Source organism: Camelina sativa, chromosome 3 (genome assembly GCF_000633955.1).
Source record: "Camelina sativa cultivar DH55 chromosome 3, Cs, whole genome shotgun sequence".
Taxonomy (NCBI): domain Eukaryota; kingdom Viridiplantae; phylum Streptophyta; class Magnoliopsida; order Brassicales; family Brassicaceae; genus Camelina; species Camelina sativa.
The window spans coordinates 27,722,281-27,743,613 of NC_025687.1; the positions used below are offsets into that span (position 1 = coordinate 27,722,281).

The window sequence follows — 21,333 nt, forward strand, 5'->3', positions numbered from 1 at the left end:
TTTTTTTTTTTTTTTTTTTTTAATGATTCTGAGTTTTGTGTGGGTATTCCAAAATCCAAATTAGGGTAAAGATTTTGCTGGTTTCGAGGGTTTACTTTTTCGTTGTTATGGTTACTAAGTAAGAGGATCCTTTTGAAGTTAAGAGTTTATTAATCATTAAGTTTTTGATCAGCCACAAAAGCTTGGACCACTGAGATCTGCTTCATATTATGTGTTGTTATGCTATATTACGAATGTTTGAGTTTGGTTGATAGATCTCTTTTGTGATCCTTTAACTTAAGAGTTTGTTTACTCTCTCTATTGATACACAAAAAAAAAAAGAAAGGATTTTTACTCATATTTATACTTTTAGATGCACACTGTAACATGTTCTATATAAAACCTGTATCGTAATGTTGCAGACTAACCATATTCTTAAGTTCCTCTGCTTTTATTTTGTCTCCTGCTGAAGCATGCATGACTTATCCTTGTTTATTGATTGATTACCTTTTTTCCCCACATCTGATTAGGTATTTTAGATAGTTACTTGATAAAAATCCTCGCTCCATTGAGATTTGATGGTTTCTATATTCCTGATCTTGGAAATACAAGTTTCATCAACTCGTTTATATCTGTATACCCCAAGAACTTTTGTTGAAGTTACAATCTTGATAGAAATGCCTTCACAGATACTTTCATTTCAAATACTGATGGTTCTTTGCCTTGTTCATTATGCAGGTTATCTTTTCCTTAGAACTAAGAAAAAGGACATAGATCCTGTAAACGAAGAGACAGCTGCTAAATCGGTTTCAGTTGCAGCTCCTGTTACTGTGGAGAAGACTGTGTCTTCCACAGTGGTTGCAGAGCCAATGGTGGTAAAGGCACGTGAGCCAATTCCGGAGAAACAACAACGTGAGCTCTTCAAATGGATGTTGGAGGAGAAAAGGAAATTAAATCCGAAAAACGCAGAAGAGAAGAAACGGATTGACGAGGAGAAAGCGATTCTGAAACAGTTCATAGGCTCCAAAACCATTCCTACTCTCTGAGGATTAAAAGTTCAGCTTCTGTTGATTCTAGTTTGGTTTGGTTTCTTCAATTCTTACTTTGTGGATATCAGATGTTTTGCTTTTGGAAACCTTTTTTTTCGTTTCAATGTTGAAACCAGTCACTTTGGTATCTTCGGTTTCATCCAACATTGATGATCCATTGTTTGGTCTTGTGTTTTTGTGACATTGTGAAACTGTTACTGCTATAGAGAAAAAGGTTCGACTTCTTTTGGGCTAAAGAGTCGTAATTTTTTTGAAGTTGAGAATTTCGAACACCCTTCAAAACTGAACAACCAAAAATATTATATACACATAATTGTAGCGGTTTAAGAGGGTGATTATGATTTATGAATGTAGCAGCAGACAAAAACTCCTTTGACTAAACAACCAATAAAGTAGTAGCGGTTTCTACTACAAGTCTACAATTATGAGTAGTGATCATACAGCTATTAAACCAACCATATCTGATACCCCATAATAGTAACACAACTATAATTAACAAAACATAAGAAGCCCTATAAAATAATGTATGATTGGTTCTATAAAATAATGTAGTTTGAAGTAATGTAAACTACTTGAAATAATTAACAATAATTAATAATTAGAATCTTGGCTCTATCAAATAATGCAGTTTGAAGTATTTTAATTTGTAGTTTATTACGTATGAATATAAACATTTTTTTGATTAAAATTTTCATTTAAATTAAATTTCATTCAATGAATACTAATGGTTTTATTGGTTCATTTTATATATAGATTTAATTTTTTTAAAAGATGTTATAACTTATAAGTTTATTTTTCTTTATTGAATAGAAGCCCGATAAAATCCAGAAAATTCCTATAACCATGATATGACCGGACTAGACTTTAAAATAAAGGCTGGCAATCTTTCGGGTTGGATCGGTTCAGACTCAACCATAAATAGATTTACAGATTTTGGGCCGGATGGAGTCAGGCTAGTCTGATTGACATGCCTAGTTACATTCGATCGTTTCTCCAACTGTTACTAAAACATCATTATGATCAACAATTTTATATTTTTTTTAGGCCATCTCCACTATCACAACCATTGACGGTTTTATTGTTAATCAATCAAATTATGCTTCTTCCTAGCTTTCTCTACTTTAGTCAATGACTCATCTGCCTTGCTCGCATGAATCGCTCGCTGCTACAATGTTTTCGATCATGCTCTCGTTCCGGAATCAAATCTTTTGGTCTAAGACCTTTGCGTGATATTCCAGAGTTTAAGAAGGCTATTGACCTGATTGTGAGAACAGAGAGTGCATCATGGGCCTTCCTAAACTAAGTAATATTAGGCGAAGGTCTTTGACCATACATGGTTTACATGGTTCATTAGTAATTGTTCCTCTCTGCTTGCTGATATATTTATTAATCAAAACGATGAGGTGTTAGAAGCGCAAAAAATCGAATTGAGAAAATATGCGAATTATATTTAAAATAATGAAGTCTGAAATAAATTACAACAACATAATATAGGCCTGGGCATTCGGGAACCGTTCAGGTTCGGATCATGTATTTCGGATTTTCGGGTATTTCGGTAAAAAGGTCCTAAATCCATTCGGGTATTTCTAGTATTTGGATCAGATTTCAGATAAACACCCATGAGATTCAGGTCGGGTTCGGGTTTTATCCAATACCCGAAATATACTTCAGATTTGGGTTCGATTTTGATTATTCAGATCTTAAGCTTAACAAAATACTCAAATTCAATCCGAATTTCAAATATATCCAAATTCAAATCTCTCCAAATCTGATATTAAAAGTGAAGAAAAGGTTTGACAAACATGTTTGTTGTTGAAAATGTTATATTTGTTTTGCATTTCTTCTTCTTTGTATTTTTTAATATGTAGAAACAATATTTTGGTATCTAGATTTCATGAGTATGAAATAAAAAAATGCAATTAAGTCTCTACAAAATAAGTAAAATCTCTCATATCTAAATTTCAGGTTCGGGTATCTTTCATATCTAATTTTTTTAAAAAGAATTTAGATATGAGAGATTTTACTTATTTTGTAGAGACTTAATTACATTTTTTTCTTCAATACTCATGAAATCTAGATACCAAAATATTGTTTTTACATATTAAAAATACATGAAGAAGAAGAAATGCAAAACAAATAGAACATTTTCAACAAGAAACATGTTTGTCAGATCTTTTCTTCACCTTTAATATCAGAGGTGGAGAGATTTGAATTCGGATATATTTAAAATTCGGATTGAATTCGAGAATTTTGTTAAGCTTAAGATCTAAATAATCAAAACCGAACTCAAATCTGAAGTATATTTCGGGTATTGGATAAAACCCGAACCAGACCCAAATCTGGTGGATGTTTATCCAAAATGCGATCCAAATACTAGAAATACCCGAATGGATCTAGGAACCTTTTACCGAAATATCCAAAAATCCGAAATACCCGACCCAAACCGCATAAAATATATATTAGCCATTGGACTGATGGATAAATTGATTAATTATAAAAATATTTGACAGTACGGATGAGATTTCGTAAATCTAGACATCTAGTAAATGATTTAATTTAGAAAGGGTTAAATATCATATAAACATGTCAATTATCCAATTGCATAAAGCAAATTTAAATTTGAAATATATTGACAATAACAATATAGAATTCTTTTGACCAAAAAAAAAACAATATTGAATTCTAACTCACATTTGTATCGATGAATGCAAATCCTTTATTTAAGTCTATTATGAATAATATATATCTATATATATATGTGTGAATTTTTATTATTTAGTAAGATAAAAGAAAAATAGTGACAAGGTTATGACAAAAAATGCATTTAAAAAGGATTTTGCATTTCGGTAGCATCTATTAATATTAAATCAATAAAAATAATTATTTCATTATTTCCAACTTTATTCGAAACACAAAGTATTTACATTTTTCCAAGCTTTACATTTCATAGATAAATGATGGACTTGTGTGCCTTATNTTCAGATTTTTTTTTTTTTTTTTTTGTAAATGTTGGACTTGTGTATTATATTTTATGGCATCACCCAGTTTTTTATGAGGTCCATTAAACATTTTTGAAAAAAGAAAAGTGAAAAAAAAAATATATATATATATATATATATATTATATGTACATATACTTTCTCTTCAAATTTTCTGCAAAATAATCTTTAAATTAGCCATTTTCTCCAATCCCTACAAATTGTAAATTAATTTTCCGATATGAAGCCCATTTGATATTACACACAACACGGCGTCGTTCTTACGCTGACAAGTTTTAAAGTTAACCTTGTTCTGTTCGAGGTAAGCTGAAGAAAAAAAAAACACAAAGGTAGAAGACGACGACGATATCCCCCTCCGCGCTCTGTTCCAGAAGAAAGAAAAGGTTTTGACTCTTTTTTTATCAGTTTAGCCAAATTCACAAAAGTTTCATTCTCAATTTTTATATAATGCCCAATTTCCTAGTTGTTGACGCTCCAATCAATCTAGGTATTAGGTTAGCTTGATTTTGCTTTTCATGTTTCGAGAATGTGAGATTGATGAATTTTTTGCTGTTGTGGTTGTTGTTTTTTTGGGTTGAGAAGGTAAATTCTGAATGTCTGGAAGAAACCGGATTCACCGAGACAGTTATCATGATCATCGGCGTGATTTGCCTCCGGAGAGACCTTTTCTCAGAGGCCCTCCTCCATTGTTACAGCCTCCACCACCATCTTTGTTAGATGATCTTCAGATCAGGAAGTCGAAATTAGAAGGCTTTTGAATGATAATCACAGACTAGCTGAGGACCGAATGGTTCTGGAGCGAGAACTCGGCTCTGCTAAGGAAGAGCTTCACCGGATGAATCTCATGATCTCTGATCTTCGTGCTGAGCAAGACCTGCGGTCCAGGGAGTTCAGTGAGAAAAGGCATAAACTTGAGGGTGATGTTCGTGCTATGGAGTCTTATAAGAAGGAGGCTTCCCAGTTGCGCGCTGAGCTTCAGAAGCTTAATGACGTTAAGCGTGGACTAAGTGGAGATGTTCAGATTCTTAGGAAAGATCTGGCTAAATTGCAGTCTGATAACAAGCAGATTCCGGGTATGAGAGCTGAGGTTAAAGATCTTCAGAAGGAGCTTATGCTTGCTAGGTATAAAGATTGGACCTTTTATCAATCATTCTGTTAGCTTTTGTAGTTGGTATTTTAATGCATAAACATCTGGTTTGGGTCGTAAATGCTGAAACGAGGTTTTTTTTTCTTTCTCTCCTTTGGAACAGAGATGCAATTGACTATGAAAAGAAGGAAAAGTTTGAGCTTATGGAGCAGAGGCAGACAATGGAAAAGAACATGGTTTCTATGGCGCGCGAAGTTGAAAAGCTACGAGCTGAACTTGCTACTGTTGATAGTAGGCCGTGGGGTTTTGGTATGATCTTAGATTTTTCTTTGAAACATTTGGTATTTCATTACGTCACTAACTGCTATCTTGTGTGATATGTTATCCGTGCAGGTGGATCATATGGGATGAATTACAGCAATATGGATGGAGCTTACCGTGGTTCTTATGGCGAAAACGATAGTTTCTTGGTACTCATGCTTACATGCATCCGTAAGTTGGTCTATTCTTGTGGGCTTGTACTTTGACACGCCTGTATTCTTTTTCTTCTTTTGTAGGGATCTTCGGAAAGGAGTCAATATTACAGCCATGGGTCTGGCTCACAGAAGAAACCTCGCTTGGATCGTCATTGAAATCTGTATTGATTTTGTGGAAAAAGAGTGAGGTGACAACTAAATTTCCCACTTCGCAACACTCCTCTGGTTGTTTGTGGGTATGCATCTATTCTAAAATCTAAATGTTAGTTCTTCTGCTGTCTCAAAAAGGCGTTATGATTATGTAACTTAGATTGTTTTTTATTTTATTTTCATTTTAGCCAAATTTAGATGGCTAATCTATTTCAATAATTTGACGATTGGATTCTCCTGTTTGCTATTAGTTGTGTCCTATTATCCTTCTTATTCCTCTGCTCGTATTTGTTACATCCTGGTTTTGATTATTGGTAAAAGATAATCCCTCTGATAGAACCTCAGAGGACTCTACCATTGTACCAGTAAGTTTGAGAAACCATACTCGCACTAACAAGAGGAGGGGATTCTGCTGGGCATCCCCTCCTTTTTCTCCAATCCCAGACTCCTTCCTTCTCATGTATTTGAACTTTTAAAGATCTGGTGAGCTAACACCTTTCAAAGGGGTTATAGCCTTTAGAAACCTGTTCTAGAGAGATATTTGAGCGTAAGCTGTTAATTGTGGTAACAATTTTTGGAGAAAGTCGCTGCAATTGCTTGTTGCTGGAAGCATAAAGAGGGATTACCAGAGATCATTGTTTCTAAGTAGCAGTGTTATGTAAGTTACTACTACATTTAAGAGCTACAGAAGAAGCTCAATTAAGACGAGTTGGGAACACTGTACGGACTTCCATTTCTGGATTGCTCCAGGAGGCAGTGTTTTCTCATTGAAGTGTCTTGAGCTGCTAGTGTCAATGCTGATTCAACTGGTGAAGGGATTTAGGCACCTACACTTTTGGAGAAACAGAGACGTATCGATCCTCTATGGCCATCTGAGCACAATGAGCGGCTTCTCAGAATGAATTCACTATATAACGCCCTCCTGGGATCATGCCAGCAGACTTCCATCAGCAGCAGCAAAGATCCGTCTTTAGGTTCATCTGGGTCAATATGAGCGGTATCTTTTATGTCAGAAATACCTTCAACAAGGATTGTTGGAGCAGGGTTTGAGCCATCAGCATCCTTACCTGTGACTGCATTAGGACTGAATCTAGGTGCTGTGAGTAGTTTTGGACTTGGTCAGGATTTGGAGTTGCAGGACCCTACTCTACCCCGTGCACTCATCTGATGGATTGGCAAATCTACCTCTTGTTTCTACCATCAGATCCTCATGCGCCATTAGGTGTACCACATTTTTCACTGTTGAAACCAAATGGAAGGACGCTGGTCTGGAGCTGATGCACAGCTAGGTGGTGACTGAGGTGAATCTCAATTGAATATTGATTCTGACCAACAAAAATGATGTCAGAAGTTAGGAGGCCAGGTGAAGACTCCATCTCATGGATGACAAATGGATTCTATAGAAGACAAACCAAAGCGACTTTCGTGGAGTTACTTCATCAGAGACATGGTAATTAGTCTATGTAGTTATCTGAGTCTTCCATCAGCTTCTGGGTCTTCTGCATGCACTGAATGGGAAGGACAACATGTTACCACGAGATGGCAGTTATCTGCCTGGGTCTAACCTGGGATCATTGCACCAAATATTGGAAATATTGAAGGTGGTCAGAATTGCTCCATACTATTCTGAAACGTCCAGGGCAGACATTCAGATGCAGAAGTTTATTTCTTAGTATTGGGACTTTCACGATGAGCAGGATTGTACGATGGGGCATCCCTGGAATCCTAGTAGTTGGTTGACGAGATGAATAGTTCTGTTTTTGAAGGGATACAAGCTGCATTCTTAAGTAGGATATGTCAGCATTGAAGCACTCGGCAACAACTTTCTTAAGAAGAAAGCTATAGTCTTAGAGTACCTTCTGCATCTCCTTTGAGTTATTTTACCTTCAGATAAAGGAACCTTTCCATATATCAAGAGATGCCAATGGTGTTGTTGACTATGTTGATGCTACATCAGATTTTCGGGTATGCTCTTTCCAAAGGATGTTGATCTGTCTTCCGGAAAACTATCTTTCTACCAAGTCTGAAGACAGGTATAGAATCTCTCTAACAAAACGTTCGTTATGAGGAAGTTTGAATTTGGTATTATTTTATATCTGTTGGAGGTTGGCTATCGTTTTCTTTTATATAGTCTTCATATATCTCTTAAGATTTTTCACTGTGATTTTTTCTGTTATCTATACACAATTTCATCATGTTTCTAGTTTATGTCTGCATCATAAGTTTTTCCAGTTGGGTCTTGGAATCTATGTAGAGCTTGCGGAATCAGCAATTTTGTCAACTAGAGGATTTGTGACATTTAGCTAGATTTCACATTATTATCTATAGATATAATATAAGATGTTGATGACAATTGAGTTGTTGGACTGATGGAGAAGTAGCTGTTCTTAAAGATGATTCACTACATTGGTTTCTGGTGCAGCATGGAAACAAAGTTATTTAGAATTGACTGGAAAGGATTATTTTAACCATGATAACTTTCTGGAGGCTGCAAGAGATCTATAGATAAGAATGAAGGCAAAGCTATTTTAGATAAGGAATACATAGAATTAGGTCACTTACTCCTGGAGTTGACTGCTACTTCTGTGGGTTTAAGATCAAGGCTTTATATTGATATGAAATTAGATTGGTGTAGGTTTTACCAGGATTAAAAAGATTGTCGCTGATACATATCTAGAGGTTCTTAGTTTACTTCCCTTTAGATTTTCTGAAGACTCTGAGTACTATTCAGCTTAAGAGTGAGTTAGAAACGACTTACATTTCGGCAAAGCTTGCCCTCGTGTGTTCTTATCGTGGACAGATGGAATAGTATTGGAACTGTATGTAGACTCTGAAGATCAGCATATTCTAGAGGAAGAACAGAGTCGTTACTCTGGATCTGCAAGTGCTTTCAAAGATTCAAGCTTCAGTAGTGTGAATCTTCTTGGAACGGTACATGGTGCGGGCCATTTGTTCTCAGCCATTGGATAAGCTTGGACACGAATAGGAAAAGATTATCTTTCACGCTCCATACCCGTTTACCTATTAAACATTAGGTGTATAAATCCCGTCTGTTGTGTCACGTAGCATTGTATGGTTGCATAAATATTAGCTATTAAAAGCTGCTCGTTTCTTGGTTTATACAGGTTTTGATTGATCTTTTCCTTGTTGCAGGCGAGAAAGCTTCAAAAGAACAGAACCTGAGACCATTTATCTAAGAGTTGGTACAGACAAAGAACCAGAAAGGTTATAACAGAAACCAGTAAGTGTGTTAATTGATAAATACATCTTCTCATAATTTTACACTGGTTGAATGTTATTTATTCATATGTATTGCAAGTTATATGATCTCTAATTCGGATATTTTCTTTCAGGTGGTTAGAACAGGAGGAAACATCTTCGATCTTTTTCCTTTCACCAACGTCTTGGTATCAGGGAAGAAACCGTCGCCAACTTCCTCAACCGCACCGTCTCTTGTCACACTAATTGGATACGCTACCAAATGAATGCCGAGCATGTCCACGACCTTGTCTCCGCTGTAAATCTCCCACATTTGCTCTCCTACCGTCCGTAACCCTTGGACGCATTCAAGACTCTCTGGCTCTGACGATGATAAGTCATCCGCCGTGATCTGGCCACCGGTATGCTCATACCAGAGCGATAACCGGTAAGCTCGGATTTCGTTGGTGTTGTTTGTATCGGTTTGGTAGCAACCTATTGCAATCTCTGTGTCCCGACAACCGTCCATTGATCTCTGATTTATATTGGCTGATCCTATCAAAACGTATGCGTCGTCCACTACAAACATACAATAATTCCTTTGATTCAATTCTCAATTGCTTATAGTTTATGGAAGTTTAACGAATCATCAATATTTTTTCATTTCAGAATGACGAGTTGTGTAGATTGTTTGTTACCTATCATGAGCTTGGAGTGGACATAGACCATGAACCTCCGATTCCTCTGCGGATTCCAATAATGTGTTTTCTGATGAGGCAACGAAACTGGTTCAAACTCTCCATCTCTCTTCTCTTCTCTGTTTGCAAGAGAGAAGAAGTTTAGATAATCCCTTGGATGCGATCCGTCTCCAGTTTCCCATATTGCCTCTCCAATTATCCGATACATCATTGACGTCGTCTCTCTCGTCCAATGAAGTATCTCTTCAACAGTTTCACTCTCGGGTGGCCCTTCTGGCCACATTGGTATCACTATATACACTGCAAATCTCTCCCTTGTGCGTATCTTAGAAGCAATCTTTAACGCTATTTCAATAGGTATCAAGTTTATGCATCCGCTGCAGGTTCCATATATTAAATATGATTAACTAAACTAGATCAGAATCGCACAGTAGATGTTTGGAAGTTCTGTTAAAAAAAAAACTTTCGTACCTATCGTTCTTGCTCTCCCAATGATCACAGCTCCCCATGAAATACTGATTCTCAATGTATATAAACCTCTCAGCCTTCCGAATTGCCTCTACGTAGCCGTCGTGTACACTCTTCTCTCCAGATAAACCTCGTGGCATCTCTCTTGCTGATATGTGATCTATCGATCTTAGAACTTGAACATTCCATTTCCGGTTACTTTCCTCTGTAGGCCCAGTTAGGTATACTAAGTTTCTGATCCCTGAAGTGTTAACCAACACTGAAGGGTTACACTGTTTCGTCCATCTCTGTTCGAAATTCTTCAGAATATCCCAAGCCGCTCCTCCGACCACAGACACATGGCAATCGTGCCATGGCTCTCTTGGTCCGCCTCTACTTAGCTTAGCTCCGGCTACACTTGTCTGGTAAAAATCAGCCTCTGTTCCGAGTGTACGAAACAGCGAATGCTCCTCAGTGTCATACCGACCATCGCAAAGATCAAACCCGCCAAGGAAGCTCATGATTTCTCGCTCCTTAGTACTTGAGTTTGTCACACGTGTATCCAATGTGATTGTCTTTTGGTGGTGCGCAAACGCTGTAGGGAGTCTTTTGTGCAATCTTGGACACAATTTACAAATAACATTTGTGTTTCTAAAGTAAGCAAGAGCTGTTTCCACGTTTGTTCGCATTACACCTCTGTTCTTGATCATCGGTAACGACGTCTCATCATTCCACAACATTACCCTGACTGCTATGCCTTCCTCTGCTTTTCGTTTCAGAAGCTCACCAATTGTTACTCCAACAGCATGCGGAATCTCAGTCTCATCATCACGTACGAGGACAAGATTAGGGTTTAATGCCCATCCTGCAATGTAAACCAAGTGCCTGGCACTTTCGATCGCTTTGTAAACATCTTCCCATAAATTCCTTGCATTTAAAGGAACATCATGAACCCTAGGATCAAACATGGCCTTGTGGTGCGCATCTTGATACAGTACCACTCTGCAATTCGATCTATGAGGAAAGCTCGCATTGCTAATACCTTGAAAAGACTCTCCTTGAAGCGTTTTGCACCATCCCGGTTCAAGATAAGCCGGTCTGAACCACATGAGACACTTAAGCTTCAAGTTACGTTTCTTTGACCCATTGTGTGCCATCAGAGGGAAGAACCCGTTGACAACTGCTGAATTAGAAGTCAGGATCTGTTCTGCAGAGATCTGGAATCTTCCGAGAACAGAACATCGAGTCTTGAGCGTGATGGTGATGGTCGTGTCAGAAACCGGGTGTGCGCAGAGGACCTGGAAAGTCTGATTCCAGACACGGTCGTACTCTGAGCTTGTTTTAGCTACCTTCTTCTTGTTTATCTTGATGGTCACGTAAGCTGATTTTGGCTTTGTACATATACACTGTGGAAAAAGAAGAAGATAATAATAGCTCATGAGAAAGAACACAACGATAACATCATCAGTCATTAATTCATCATATGATATATAGAAGACTTACATTGAAAGGATATGGAGGAGAAAAAGGTGTTGCATCGAAGATTGTAATCTCGAGAGTACCATGGAAGAAATCTTTCTGTTCTTTAATCTCCATCTTCTCGTTTTTCAAAATGGATCTATAAGAGTATGAGAGTTAATTGTCTTTGTGAATCTTAGATTATATGTTTGAAGCTGGTCAATCACATTGTTCACAAGGCTGTGTCCATCCATATATATTTGTAAATGATATTGGTAAAACTTGTAGGATTCTCCATGGACAATCTTAAAGAAAACAATCAACCATATATTTTCACAAAATTGAAGGTGAAGTGTCTTTGAATACAAACCAAGCATTCGACTCTGCTTTTACTACTAGGAATTAAAAAAAAAAAAAAAAAGCAATGTATCAAATTGTACCTAAACAAAAGTTTAGGAGTAAAATGGAGAAAGTATGAAAATATCTGGGTGTCTTTATAAATACTAGGATTTGGGTTTTCCTATTATATATGTTTGGGACTTGGAAGATAAAGGAAGAAACACATGGTTTCCAATTGTGAAAAGGAAAACACAATTAACCGACTCTTAAACTTTATAAATAGAACTTCTTCGACTCCTCTTTATTCCATTCATCATCATTCAACAATCTCTCTCATTCCAATAGCTTTTGCATAAAAACCGATTCTTTTCATCAGCCAAAAAGATAGAAACAATATGTCTTTGAAAAAGATTGAGTTGGTGAGCTCTGATGGCGAGTCTTTCGTAATTGAGGAAGTGGTGGCGAGAAAACTGCAGATCGTAAGGCACATGATCGAAGACGAGTGTGCAGACAAAGCAATCCCGCTTTCAAACGTCACCGGAAAGATCCTATCCATGGTGATCGAGTATTGCAAAACACACGTCAATGTTGTAGATGATGAAGAAGAGATCAGCAAGGAAGCCAAGGAGAAGAAGGAAGACGATGATTCAATGTCTGAAGAAGAAGCCGCGAAGCTCAAGGAATGGGAAGCAGAGTTTCTCAAGGATAAAGATCTGGCGACAATCTTTCAACTCATTCTCGCTGCTAACTATCTCAACGTCAAAGGCCTTCTTGATCTCACTTCCCAGAGCGTTGCAGATCACATCAAAGACATGACGCCAGAGGAGGTTCGAGAGATCTTTAATATCGAGAACGATTACACACCCGAAGAAGAAGAAGAAGTTCGCAGGGAGAACGCTTGGGCTTTTGAGGAACCAGCTGCTCCAAAACCCTAACTTTTTTTTTTTTTTGTTTCGTTTCTCTCTAATTGTTGGTTTTTAGGGTTGTGACTTTATTACTCTCTTTTCCATATTTGTTTGTGAGAAAAAGGAAACACGATAACCCCAGTTCTCCAATTTGTGAAAAGGAGAAAACACAACACAATCGACCGACACTTAATATTTCATTCCACAGTCTGTCTCATTCAATATCTCTGCCAAAAAAAAAAAACCATCTTTCATTCAAAATAAACAATGTCTACGAAAAAAATTGTGTTGGCAAGCTCTGATGGCGAGTCTTTTGAGGAAATTCTTAAATTTCGTTGTCTGTTCTTTACCTAGATAATTGACTATGGCTTGTAACACAAGCTATTCTTCTTTTCCTAGGTCGTCGAAACTCTTTGAAAAAAAACATTAAATAGAAAGACGAAGGGCGTTGTGGTCTGGAGAAATTGTGTTTAAGGGATGAATTGAAGGGTTGTCTTGGCCGTATAAACTCAAATAGATGCCAAAAAACACAAAACAGAAGCATGCGAGGAAGATCGTTTCTCAAGTATGTGATCAGTTCTTAGTCTCTCTACTCTCTATTAACTAATTTTGTTGTCAAAGCATAAGCATGTTTCATCTCCATTCTAAGCTTATCCGCTAGCTAGATAAGAAACCATATCCCTCCGGTGAACAACGTGATACACGGACAATACAAACTCTTTTTTCAACACTTTATAGAATAACGACAATGTGATATATGACACTGCACATAAGAAAAAATGCGAGAACGTACGTAGCCCAAGAAATCCTCTCTATATATAAAGGTGGTAAGCTTCTTGCAGCAAGTGGACGAAGGATCGCCAAAGAAGATATATTTAACTAGAATCCGTCCGCGCGCGTCCGTGACGAACCAAGACGATGAGTCTTCCAGTTATGTTTTTGGCTTTCCTTCAAAATACTGAACCATAAAAAAATGAAAAAAATTATTTCAGATGTTATAGAAAAGTAGGAATATTGCTGGTATATTATACATTGTCTAAAAAATACTTATATATATATTTAGTGCTTTGGGTGTAATTATAATTATCACCCTGGATTAAATTTTCATTTTTAATTTTGAAAATATTTTTAAAAATACACAACAGCAAACTATTCCACGTCATACGACGACTGAGTTATAATGTGTCGTGGCTGGCTTATAACAAAAAATAAACTGAAAGTAAACAGCTGAATTTTATTATTGACGGCTGAATTATAATACTCAAGAGAAAACGAAAGGTCTCGTAGATTCATATGACGACTGAGTTATAATGCTTTGTGTTTGACTTATAACAAGAAATAAACTGAAAGTAAACAACTGAATTTTAGTACTTGGCGCCTGAGTTATAATATTCACTTGAAAACAAGTATTACCACAAATCTTATTATAGAAAGCTTGATGTCCAAGTTACTCATTAACGAGATCGTGACACGTGTCAAATATATTGATTAGATGTTGACACTTGTCAATTTTTTTTTATAAACGTAGTAGGACAGCTAATTATATTTACAGAATTTTACATATTTTAAAAATATAATTTTCTTAATCAAAAAAGAAAACTAACAAAATCAATATATTTTCTATTGTATGCTAATTATATTATATGTGTGTTTCCATAAAATTTGACATGTGTAAGCAAATAAGAAATTAATTAAGCATGTATATTAATCAATAAATAATATATAATAAAGTTAGAAAGAATACCATAAGTTATTTAACATAATTTTAGTCGGATATAAATAATATTTATCGTTGTAATATAAATTTTTACTGTAAGTAAGCACACATAACCTTGAAAGAATAATGAACTTAAAAAGAAAAAAAATGAATACATGATGTGTATTATTATAGTTTTACATGTTTTATTTTAAAAATTGTAATGCATGTTGTAATATGAGAAACGTGGAAAAAAATGAGTTTGTAGGAATGAATTTTTGGTTAATTGATGAAGATTGACAAAAGTATTACTTATGAAATTATGACATATAAAAGAATAATATTTTGGATATTTTTAGATTTCCAAAATTTTTGTGGATGTTAACTAATTTTTTACTGATTATTTTGATTGTTAAATTTAAAATACTAACCGATATACATATAATCTCATATGATGCTCATATTATTTTTTTTATTAAAATTTTAACTCTAATCCACGAAGAAGTGAATTATGGTTTTACGATGAAATAGATAGTTGAATGTGATTACTTAACTGAATGTCTAACGCTGAAATTTATTCTAGATAAAAAAAAATTCAAATATTAATATGTATCATTTAAAAAAATCATTTAAGAATATTAGTAATATTTTTTATGTTTGATGTTATACTTTCAACACATGTATTTTTGTAATGCATATGTTAAAACCTAAGATAATTCGAAATAGATTATAATTTATAGGAATGAATCTTCAGTTATTTGATGAGAATGTCTCTATATCTTTGTATATGTTTTTATTTTATATATTTCACTTATTTAAAATTGATTATGACATGAGGTAAAATTAGTACTTATGAGATAACAACATAACAAATAAATTTTAAATAATGTTGATTCAGTTTTTTTGTTAATTATATTGTTAAGTTTTATTTGTATTTTCAATTATTACTAAGATAGAGATTTGATATGATGTATTGATTGTGTTTGATATAAAATATGTAGTTCTATGCATTAAGATGAAATGTATAATTAAACTTAAAATATGGTTTATTATGATGATATAGATATTTAAATAGTACTCTCTGTCATATAAGAATTTTTGGGTAAAAGCACAAAGATTAATAAACAACAAATATTATGCCATTTATAAAACTTCAACCAATAGAAAAATATATTGCATAGCTTAAATAGTCATAAATTGTTATATTAATAAAAAATTACATAGAAATTTGTGAAATTATTATAAAATAGAGCAAAAAAAGCCTTAAAACTCTTATATAACGGAACTGAGGGAGTATTTAAATGAAATATGATAGGTGATAAAATAGGAATAATGTAATATTCCAATTATGTCCTTTGTAACCCTATTGTACTTGTATATATACTGATGAATCAATACAATAAAGACAAGAGGTGATTTACCAAGTTACATGGTATCAGAGCCACCCTAAAAAAAACCTATTTTAAAAACAAATTGTCGCTTCTCTCCTCTGTTCTTCTTACGCTTCTGATCTTCGTCTCTATTCTTGTCTTCTCCTCAATCATTGTCTGTCTCATCGCTTATTTTTCCCTATGGCTCAACCGGCAGAGAAAGCTTTTGGTCTGACACACATCAAGCCCTACATCCCTTTGGTTCTTGATATGCAGAAGATGAATCATGATGTGTGGCGTGAACTCTTTGAGACTCACTGCCTCAGCTTCAGCGTCTCTGGACATCTTGATGGCACATCGGTTCCTGCAACTCCTCAAGATACGGCTTGGAGAGAACGTGATGGCTTGGTCAAAATGTGGATCTACGGCACGACCCTTCCCTCCTCGACATGGTTCTGAAATCGCGGTGTACAGCTCGTGAACTGTGGATCACCATTGAAAACATGTTTCGTGACAACAAGGAGGCTCGCGCAGTTCAATTGGAAAACTAACTGCGATCCTTCACGATTGATGATCTCTTGGTTCATGACTACTGTCAAAAACTCAAATCTTTGTCGGATCTGCTTGTGAATGTTGATTCCCCTGTCTCTGAGCGTGCGATGGTTATACATATGCTAAACGGACTTTCAGAAAAACTTAATAACATTCACAATGTTATCAAACACAAGTCACCATTACCATCGTTTGCAGCTGCTCGATCCATGTTTCTCCTGTAAGAGGAGTGTCTCAACAAACCTTCAAAACCAGCCACACCTGCTCCCCTTGATCATTCTACACCCCACTTGCTCTACACCAATGCAGGTCCTGCAGCGCCGCCTCCACATCATGAGACCAACAGCCGCTCTTCCCATCCGCGGAGCTACTCCTCTCAGTAGAATCGTGGTCACCAAAATATAGGGCGAGGTCGTGGACGCAATACCACCTATCGTGGTCGTGTTCGGCACAATTCGCATCATAACAACACCTCGTGGATGCAGCAATAACCCTCATACTAGCTTGCTCCACCTCAACAACAACACTGGAATCTTCAACCATGGGCTCCAAACCAACAACAATGGCGCTCATCTCCCATGGCGTATCACGTTTCCACTACTCTACCTCCCAATATTAGCATTCTCGGGGCTTACCAGCCAACCATACCAGCTGGTCCCACGATGCCAATAGTTCTACCTCCGAACATTGCTCAAGCGTTTTGCACCATGCACTGCAGAAGCCGCAAGATTCCAACTGGTATATGGATACCGCTGCCATGGCACACATCACCTCGGAACCAGGTACCTTACGTTCTGTTTTTAATTCGAGCACTATTCCCTCTGTGACCGTTGGAAATGGATCCTCTCTTCCCACCACTTCTATTGGCTATCACTCTCTTCCTTCTAAGTCTCGTCCTCTCCACCTTCATAATGTCCTTGTGTGCCCATGTATCATCAAAAATCTTGTCTCTGTTAGACAGTTTACAACAGATAATTAGGTTTCCATTAAATTTGATCCTTTTGGTTTTCTTGTTAAGGAATTGAGCATACGAAAACCTCTGCTCCGTTGTAACAGCTCGGGGTCCCTCTAATCCATTACCAACTCGTCCGCTCCTCCTTCGTCTCCTCAAGTTTTTATGTCGTCCTCTGTCAGCTCAAATGTGTGGCATCGTCGTCTCGGCCACCTAGGAAATACCATTTTCAATTCTCTCATTTCTAATGGTTCAATAAACTGTTCAAAACCCGATTCTTCTCTTTCTCATGCTTGTCAACTTGGGAAACACATTAGACTTCCCTTTGATACATCTGCTTCTAGTATTTCAGAACCTTTTCAAATAATACATTCCAATGTCTGGACCTCCCCAGTTTCCAGCATAAGTGGGATCAAATATTGTGTCATTTTTTTTATCATTTCATTCATTTTGTTTGGGTATATCCTCTTCGCAAAAAATCTAAAGTGTTCTCCTCTTCTCTACACTTCTCGGCCTATGTTTACAATCAGTTTGGCCGGAAAATCAAATCTCTTCAGTGTGATAATGGTGGGGAATACAAAAATCACAAGTTCCTTGCTCACCTTGCCACACAAGGCATTACCTCTCGTTTTTCTTGTCATCACACCTCTCAACAAAATGGGAAAGCTGAACGCACCCTACTCACTTTGAACAATTTTGTGGGTACTCTCCTCGTTCAAGCAAACATGCCATCTACATATTAGGTGGAAGCCTTGAACATGGCCACTCATCTCTTCAACATTCTTCCTTCTCAAGCCATTCACAACCAAACACCATTCACAAAACTTTATCACCAGCCTGTCTCTTATCATCATCTCTGTGTGTTTGGGTGCTTGTGCTACCCCAATCTTTTAGCAACCACTCCACATAAACTTTCCCCACGATCTACTGCCTGTGTCTATCTTGGCTTCCCCACTTCTCAAAGTGTCTATCGCTGCCTCGATCTGACCACACGAAAAATCATTATTTCACGTCATGACATTTTTTACTAGAATGTCTTCCCATTTCACACTCTTCAACCTATTCAAACACCTTTTCCCATTGTCAAGCTTCCACCTCCCGCTCTCCCTTACTACGCCAAACACCACTGATATCCGCGGTCCCAGTACCGGTACCGCCACCTCCAAATACATAGCCTCTGCCACAATTTACAGTGGCAGCACCACCTATAGTCCACAAAATGACTACCCATAGCAAGAGTGGCATTACCAAACCACGTCAACCTCTTTCTCTTCTCACTCAAACAGTTTCTACTCTTCCTTCTTCTCACATAAAGGCTCTTGAGGATCCCAACTGGCATGGTGCCATGAATGCAGAATACGATGCTCAAATTAAAAAGAGAACTTGGTCCTTGGTTCCTCATCCCAAATCTGTTAATATTGTGCGCTCAATGTGGTTATTTAGGCACAAACATGATGAAGATGGGAATCTCACTAGCTACAAGGCTTGCTTGGTCGCTAATGGCAAGTGTCAAGATGTTGGATTTGATTATGATGACACATTCAGTCTCGTGTTCAAGCCAGCTATGATCCGAATGGTGCTTTATTTCGCCCTCTCCCACAACTAGTTCATTCATCAATTGGACGTTAAAAATGCCTTCCTCAATGGAGACCTTGACAAGATCGTATACATGCACCAACCACCAGGATATCATGACCCGTCGAATCCAGACCAAGTTTGTCTGCTCCACAAATCAATTTACGGACTAAAACAAGCACCACGAATGTGGAATCAGCGCTTTGCATCCTACGCTCATCGTATTGAGTTCCAATAGAGCAAATGTGATTCCTCCTTGTTCACCTTCCACACCTCCAAAGGCAGGGCGTATCTTGTTTTGTGCGTCGATGACAACTTGCTCACTGCCTCTTCCACCGCTCTTTGCGATGACATCATTTCCTCACTTAATCGTGAATTTTCCATCACTGATCTTGGTACGGCTAAGTACTTCCCCAGAATCTCCATCAAACGAAACTCTGCGGGTCTCTTTCTTGATCAACTCAATACGCCATGGAGATTATTCAACGAGCCAACATGGAGAATTGTAATCCCGTCACAACCCCCGTGGATGCTCGAGCCAAACTCTCTGCAGACGACAGTCCGACATTCTCGGATCCTACGCTATATCGTAGCTTGGTAGGGGCTCTCCAATATCTCACCTTCACTCGTCTTGATATTTCCTACGCAGTCCAACAGGTGTGCCTCTTCATGCATGATCCACGCGAATTCCATTACAATCCTCTCAAGCGTATCATTCGTTATGTTAAAGGCACCATTCAGAATGGCTTGCAGCTCACGCCAACAAAGCACTCGACCTTAACCGCCTACACTAATGTTGACTGGGCAGGCTGTCCCTCGACACGGCGATCCACCTCTGGATACTGCATTTTTCATGGAGACAACCTCATCTCTTGGTCGTCCAAACGCCAACACACAGTCTCCCGCTCAAGTGCAGAGACGGAATACAGAGGGGGTGGCCAATGTTGTAGCTGAAACGATTTGGCTTCGGAACCTACTTCTTGAGCTTCATTGTCCTCTCAACACTGCAACTATTGTCTATTGTGACAATGTTAGTGCCGTCTATCTCTCGTCCAACCCGGTGCAACATCAACACACAAAACATGTGGAAATTGATATACATTTTGTCCGCGAACGCATTGCCTTGGCTCACATATGTGTAATTCATATACCATCGTCCAACCAATACACCTTTTTCATGGAGTTCAAGTCCAATCTCGACGTTATGAATAATCTAGCTTCGATTGCGGGAGAGTGATAAAATAGGAATAATATAATATTCCAATTATGTCCTTTGTAACCCTAGTATATTTGTATATATGTAGATGAATCAATACAATAAGGACACGAAACGATTTACCAAGTTACCAGAGGTTCATATTCAATATTAAAATGTTACAAGATAAAAATTTAAAGATATGTATATTACTATTTTATTATTTTAAAAAAAATTTATCCGCCTGATAATGCGGTAGTGTAATTATAAAGTGCTAAAAAACAAATAAAAATAGTGTGAAAGTTGGAAACTATTACATTAGATAGAATTATTACAGGATACAAACATTTATGTATTTATTTCATTATTTGGTTATGTATAACAACTTTTATCTATATTTGACATTCTTTTTTTTTATATTATTGTTGCTTTGTTACTCTCTTCTTCCCCTCTCTCTCTCTCTCAAATCTCGCTCGCGTGAAAGAAACGAGAATGACGAACTACGGCGCGATTCCGACGTCGTCACATCCATCGCCGGCGATAGATCTCGAATACATCTCACGCGCCAAACACCGTATAAAATCCGGTCTCGCCACGCGCCGCCCATGGAAATCGATGTTCGATTTCGACTCCATGACCGTCCCACACGGTTTCTTCGACGCCGTCTCGAGGATCAAGACGAACCTCGGCTACTTCAGAGCAAACTACGCCATCGGAGTCCTCTTCATCCTCTTCCTTAGCCTTCTCTACCACCCGACCTCGTTAATCGTGTTATCGATCTTGGTCGTCTTCTGGATCTTTCTCTACTTCCTCCGCGACGAGCCTCTTGTGGTTTTCGGTTACCAGATCGACGATCGTACGGTTCTCATCGCTTTATCGGTTCTGACGATCGTGATGCTTTTGCTGACTCACGCTACTTGGAATATCCTCGGTTCGTTGTTAACCGCCACCGTGCTGCTATCGATTCACGCGGCGGTTAGGAGAAGTGATAATTTGTTTCTTGATGAGGAAGCTGCGGCGGTCACTGAATCTTCAGGCCTCATGTCATACCCTTCCTCATAAATAATTATAACCTAATTTGATCATTTTTTTTTTATAAATTTGTTGTTTTTTTTTTTTCTTTATGTTGCTACTTTGGTGTCATTGAGAAAGCTTGAGAATGTTCAATTTGTTAAACAGCTTGCTTTATTCATAGCACTAATCACCCCA

At 37.4% G+C, this 21,333-nt stretch overlaps 5 protein-coding genes and 1 pseudogene across 5 annotated transcripts in view; 5 read left to right on the plus strand and 1 right to left on the minus strand.

The window, feature by feature from the left end:
• The window catches only part of LOC104778381, a 1,862-nt gene extending 587 nt beyond the window's left edge, over positions 1-1,275 (plus strand). The window contains exon 3 of the mRNA XM_010502821.1: positions 718-1,275. Within this exon, the coding sequence (XP_010501123.1) occupies positions 718-1,025 (308 nt within the window). The 3' untranslated portion in view covers positions 1,026-1,275. The remainder of the gene's footprint in view (positions 1-717) is intronic.
• LOC104778384 lies at positions 4,609-6,012 on the plus strand (annotated as a pseudogene).
• LOC104778382 (phospholipase D alpha 4-like) lies at positions 9,089-11,753 on the minus strand. The gene is made up of 4 exons (XM_010502822.2): positions 11,586-11,753; positions 10,107-11,488; positions 9,636-10,012; positions 9,089-9,516 (listed from the first exon to the last, which is right to left on the minus strand). Exons 1-4 carry the CDS (start codon positions 11,676-11,678, stop codon positions 9,089-9,091), a joined length of 2,280 nt encoding a protein of 759 aa, XP_010501124.1. The 5' UTR covers positions 11,679-11,753.
• On the plus strand, positions 12,221-12,861 carry LOC104778385 (SKP1-like protein 14). The gene has a single exon (XM_010502823.1). The coding sequence runs from the start codon at positions 12,275-12,277 to the stop codon at positions 12,812-12,814; it is 540 nt and encodes a 179-aa protein (XP_010501125.1). The 5' UTR covers positions 12,221-12,274; the 3' UTR covers positions 12,815-12,861.
• On the plus strand, positions 18,574-18,960 carry LOC109130955 (uncharacterized mitochondrial protein AtMg00820-like). Its single transcript, XM_019241132.1, has one exon. It carries the CDS (start codon positions 18,574-18,576, stop codon positions 18,958-18,960), a length of 387 nt encoding a protein of 128 aa, XP_019096677.1.
• LOC104778386 (PRA1 family protein F2-like) lies at positions 20,538-21,316 on the plus strand. Its single transcript, XM_010502824.2, has one exon. The coding sequence runs from the start codon at positions 20,617-20,619 to the stop codon at positions 21,184-21,186; it is 570 nt and encodes a 189-aa protein (XP_010501126.1). The 5' UTR covers positions 20,538-20,616; the 3' UTR covers positions 21,187-21,316.

What these genes read in the sequence shown, in the direction of transcription:
- LOC104778385 (XM_010502823.1), top strand. Translation starts at nt 12,275, where the DNA reads ATGTCTTTGAAAAAGATTGAGTTGGTGAGCTCTGATGGCGAGTCTTTC.
- LOC109130955 (XM_019241132.1), top strand. Translation starts at nt 18,574, where the DNA reads ATGACTACCCATAGCAAGAGTGGCATTACCAAACCACGTCAACCTCTT.
- LOC104778386 (XM_010502824.2), top strand. Translation starts at nt 20,617, where the DNA reads ATGACGAACTACGGCGCGATTCCGACGTCGTCACATCCATCGCCGGCG.
- LOC104778382 (XM_010502822.2), bottom strand. Translation starts at nt 11,678, where the DNA reads ATGGAGATTAAAGAACAGAAAGATTTCTTCCATGGTACTCTCGAGATT. An exon ending in CTCCTCCATATCCTTTCAAT is followed by an intron (nt 11,489 to 11,585) that starts GTAAGTCTTCTA and finishes CTTTTTCCACAG; the next exon opens with TGTATATGTACAAAGCCAAA. An exon ending in CCACTCCAAGCTCATGATAG is followed by an intron (nt 9,517 to 9,635) that starts GTAACAAACAAT and finishes GTATGTTTGTAG; the next exon opens with TGGACGACGCATACGTTTTG.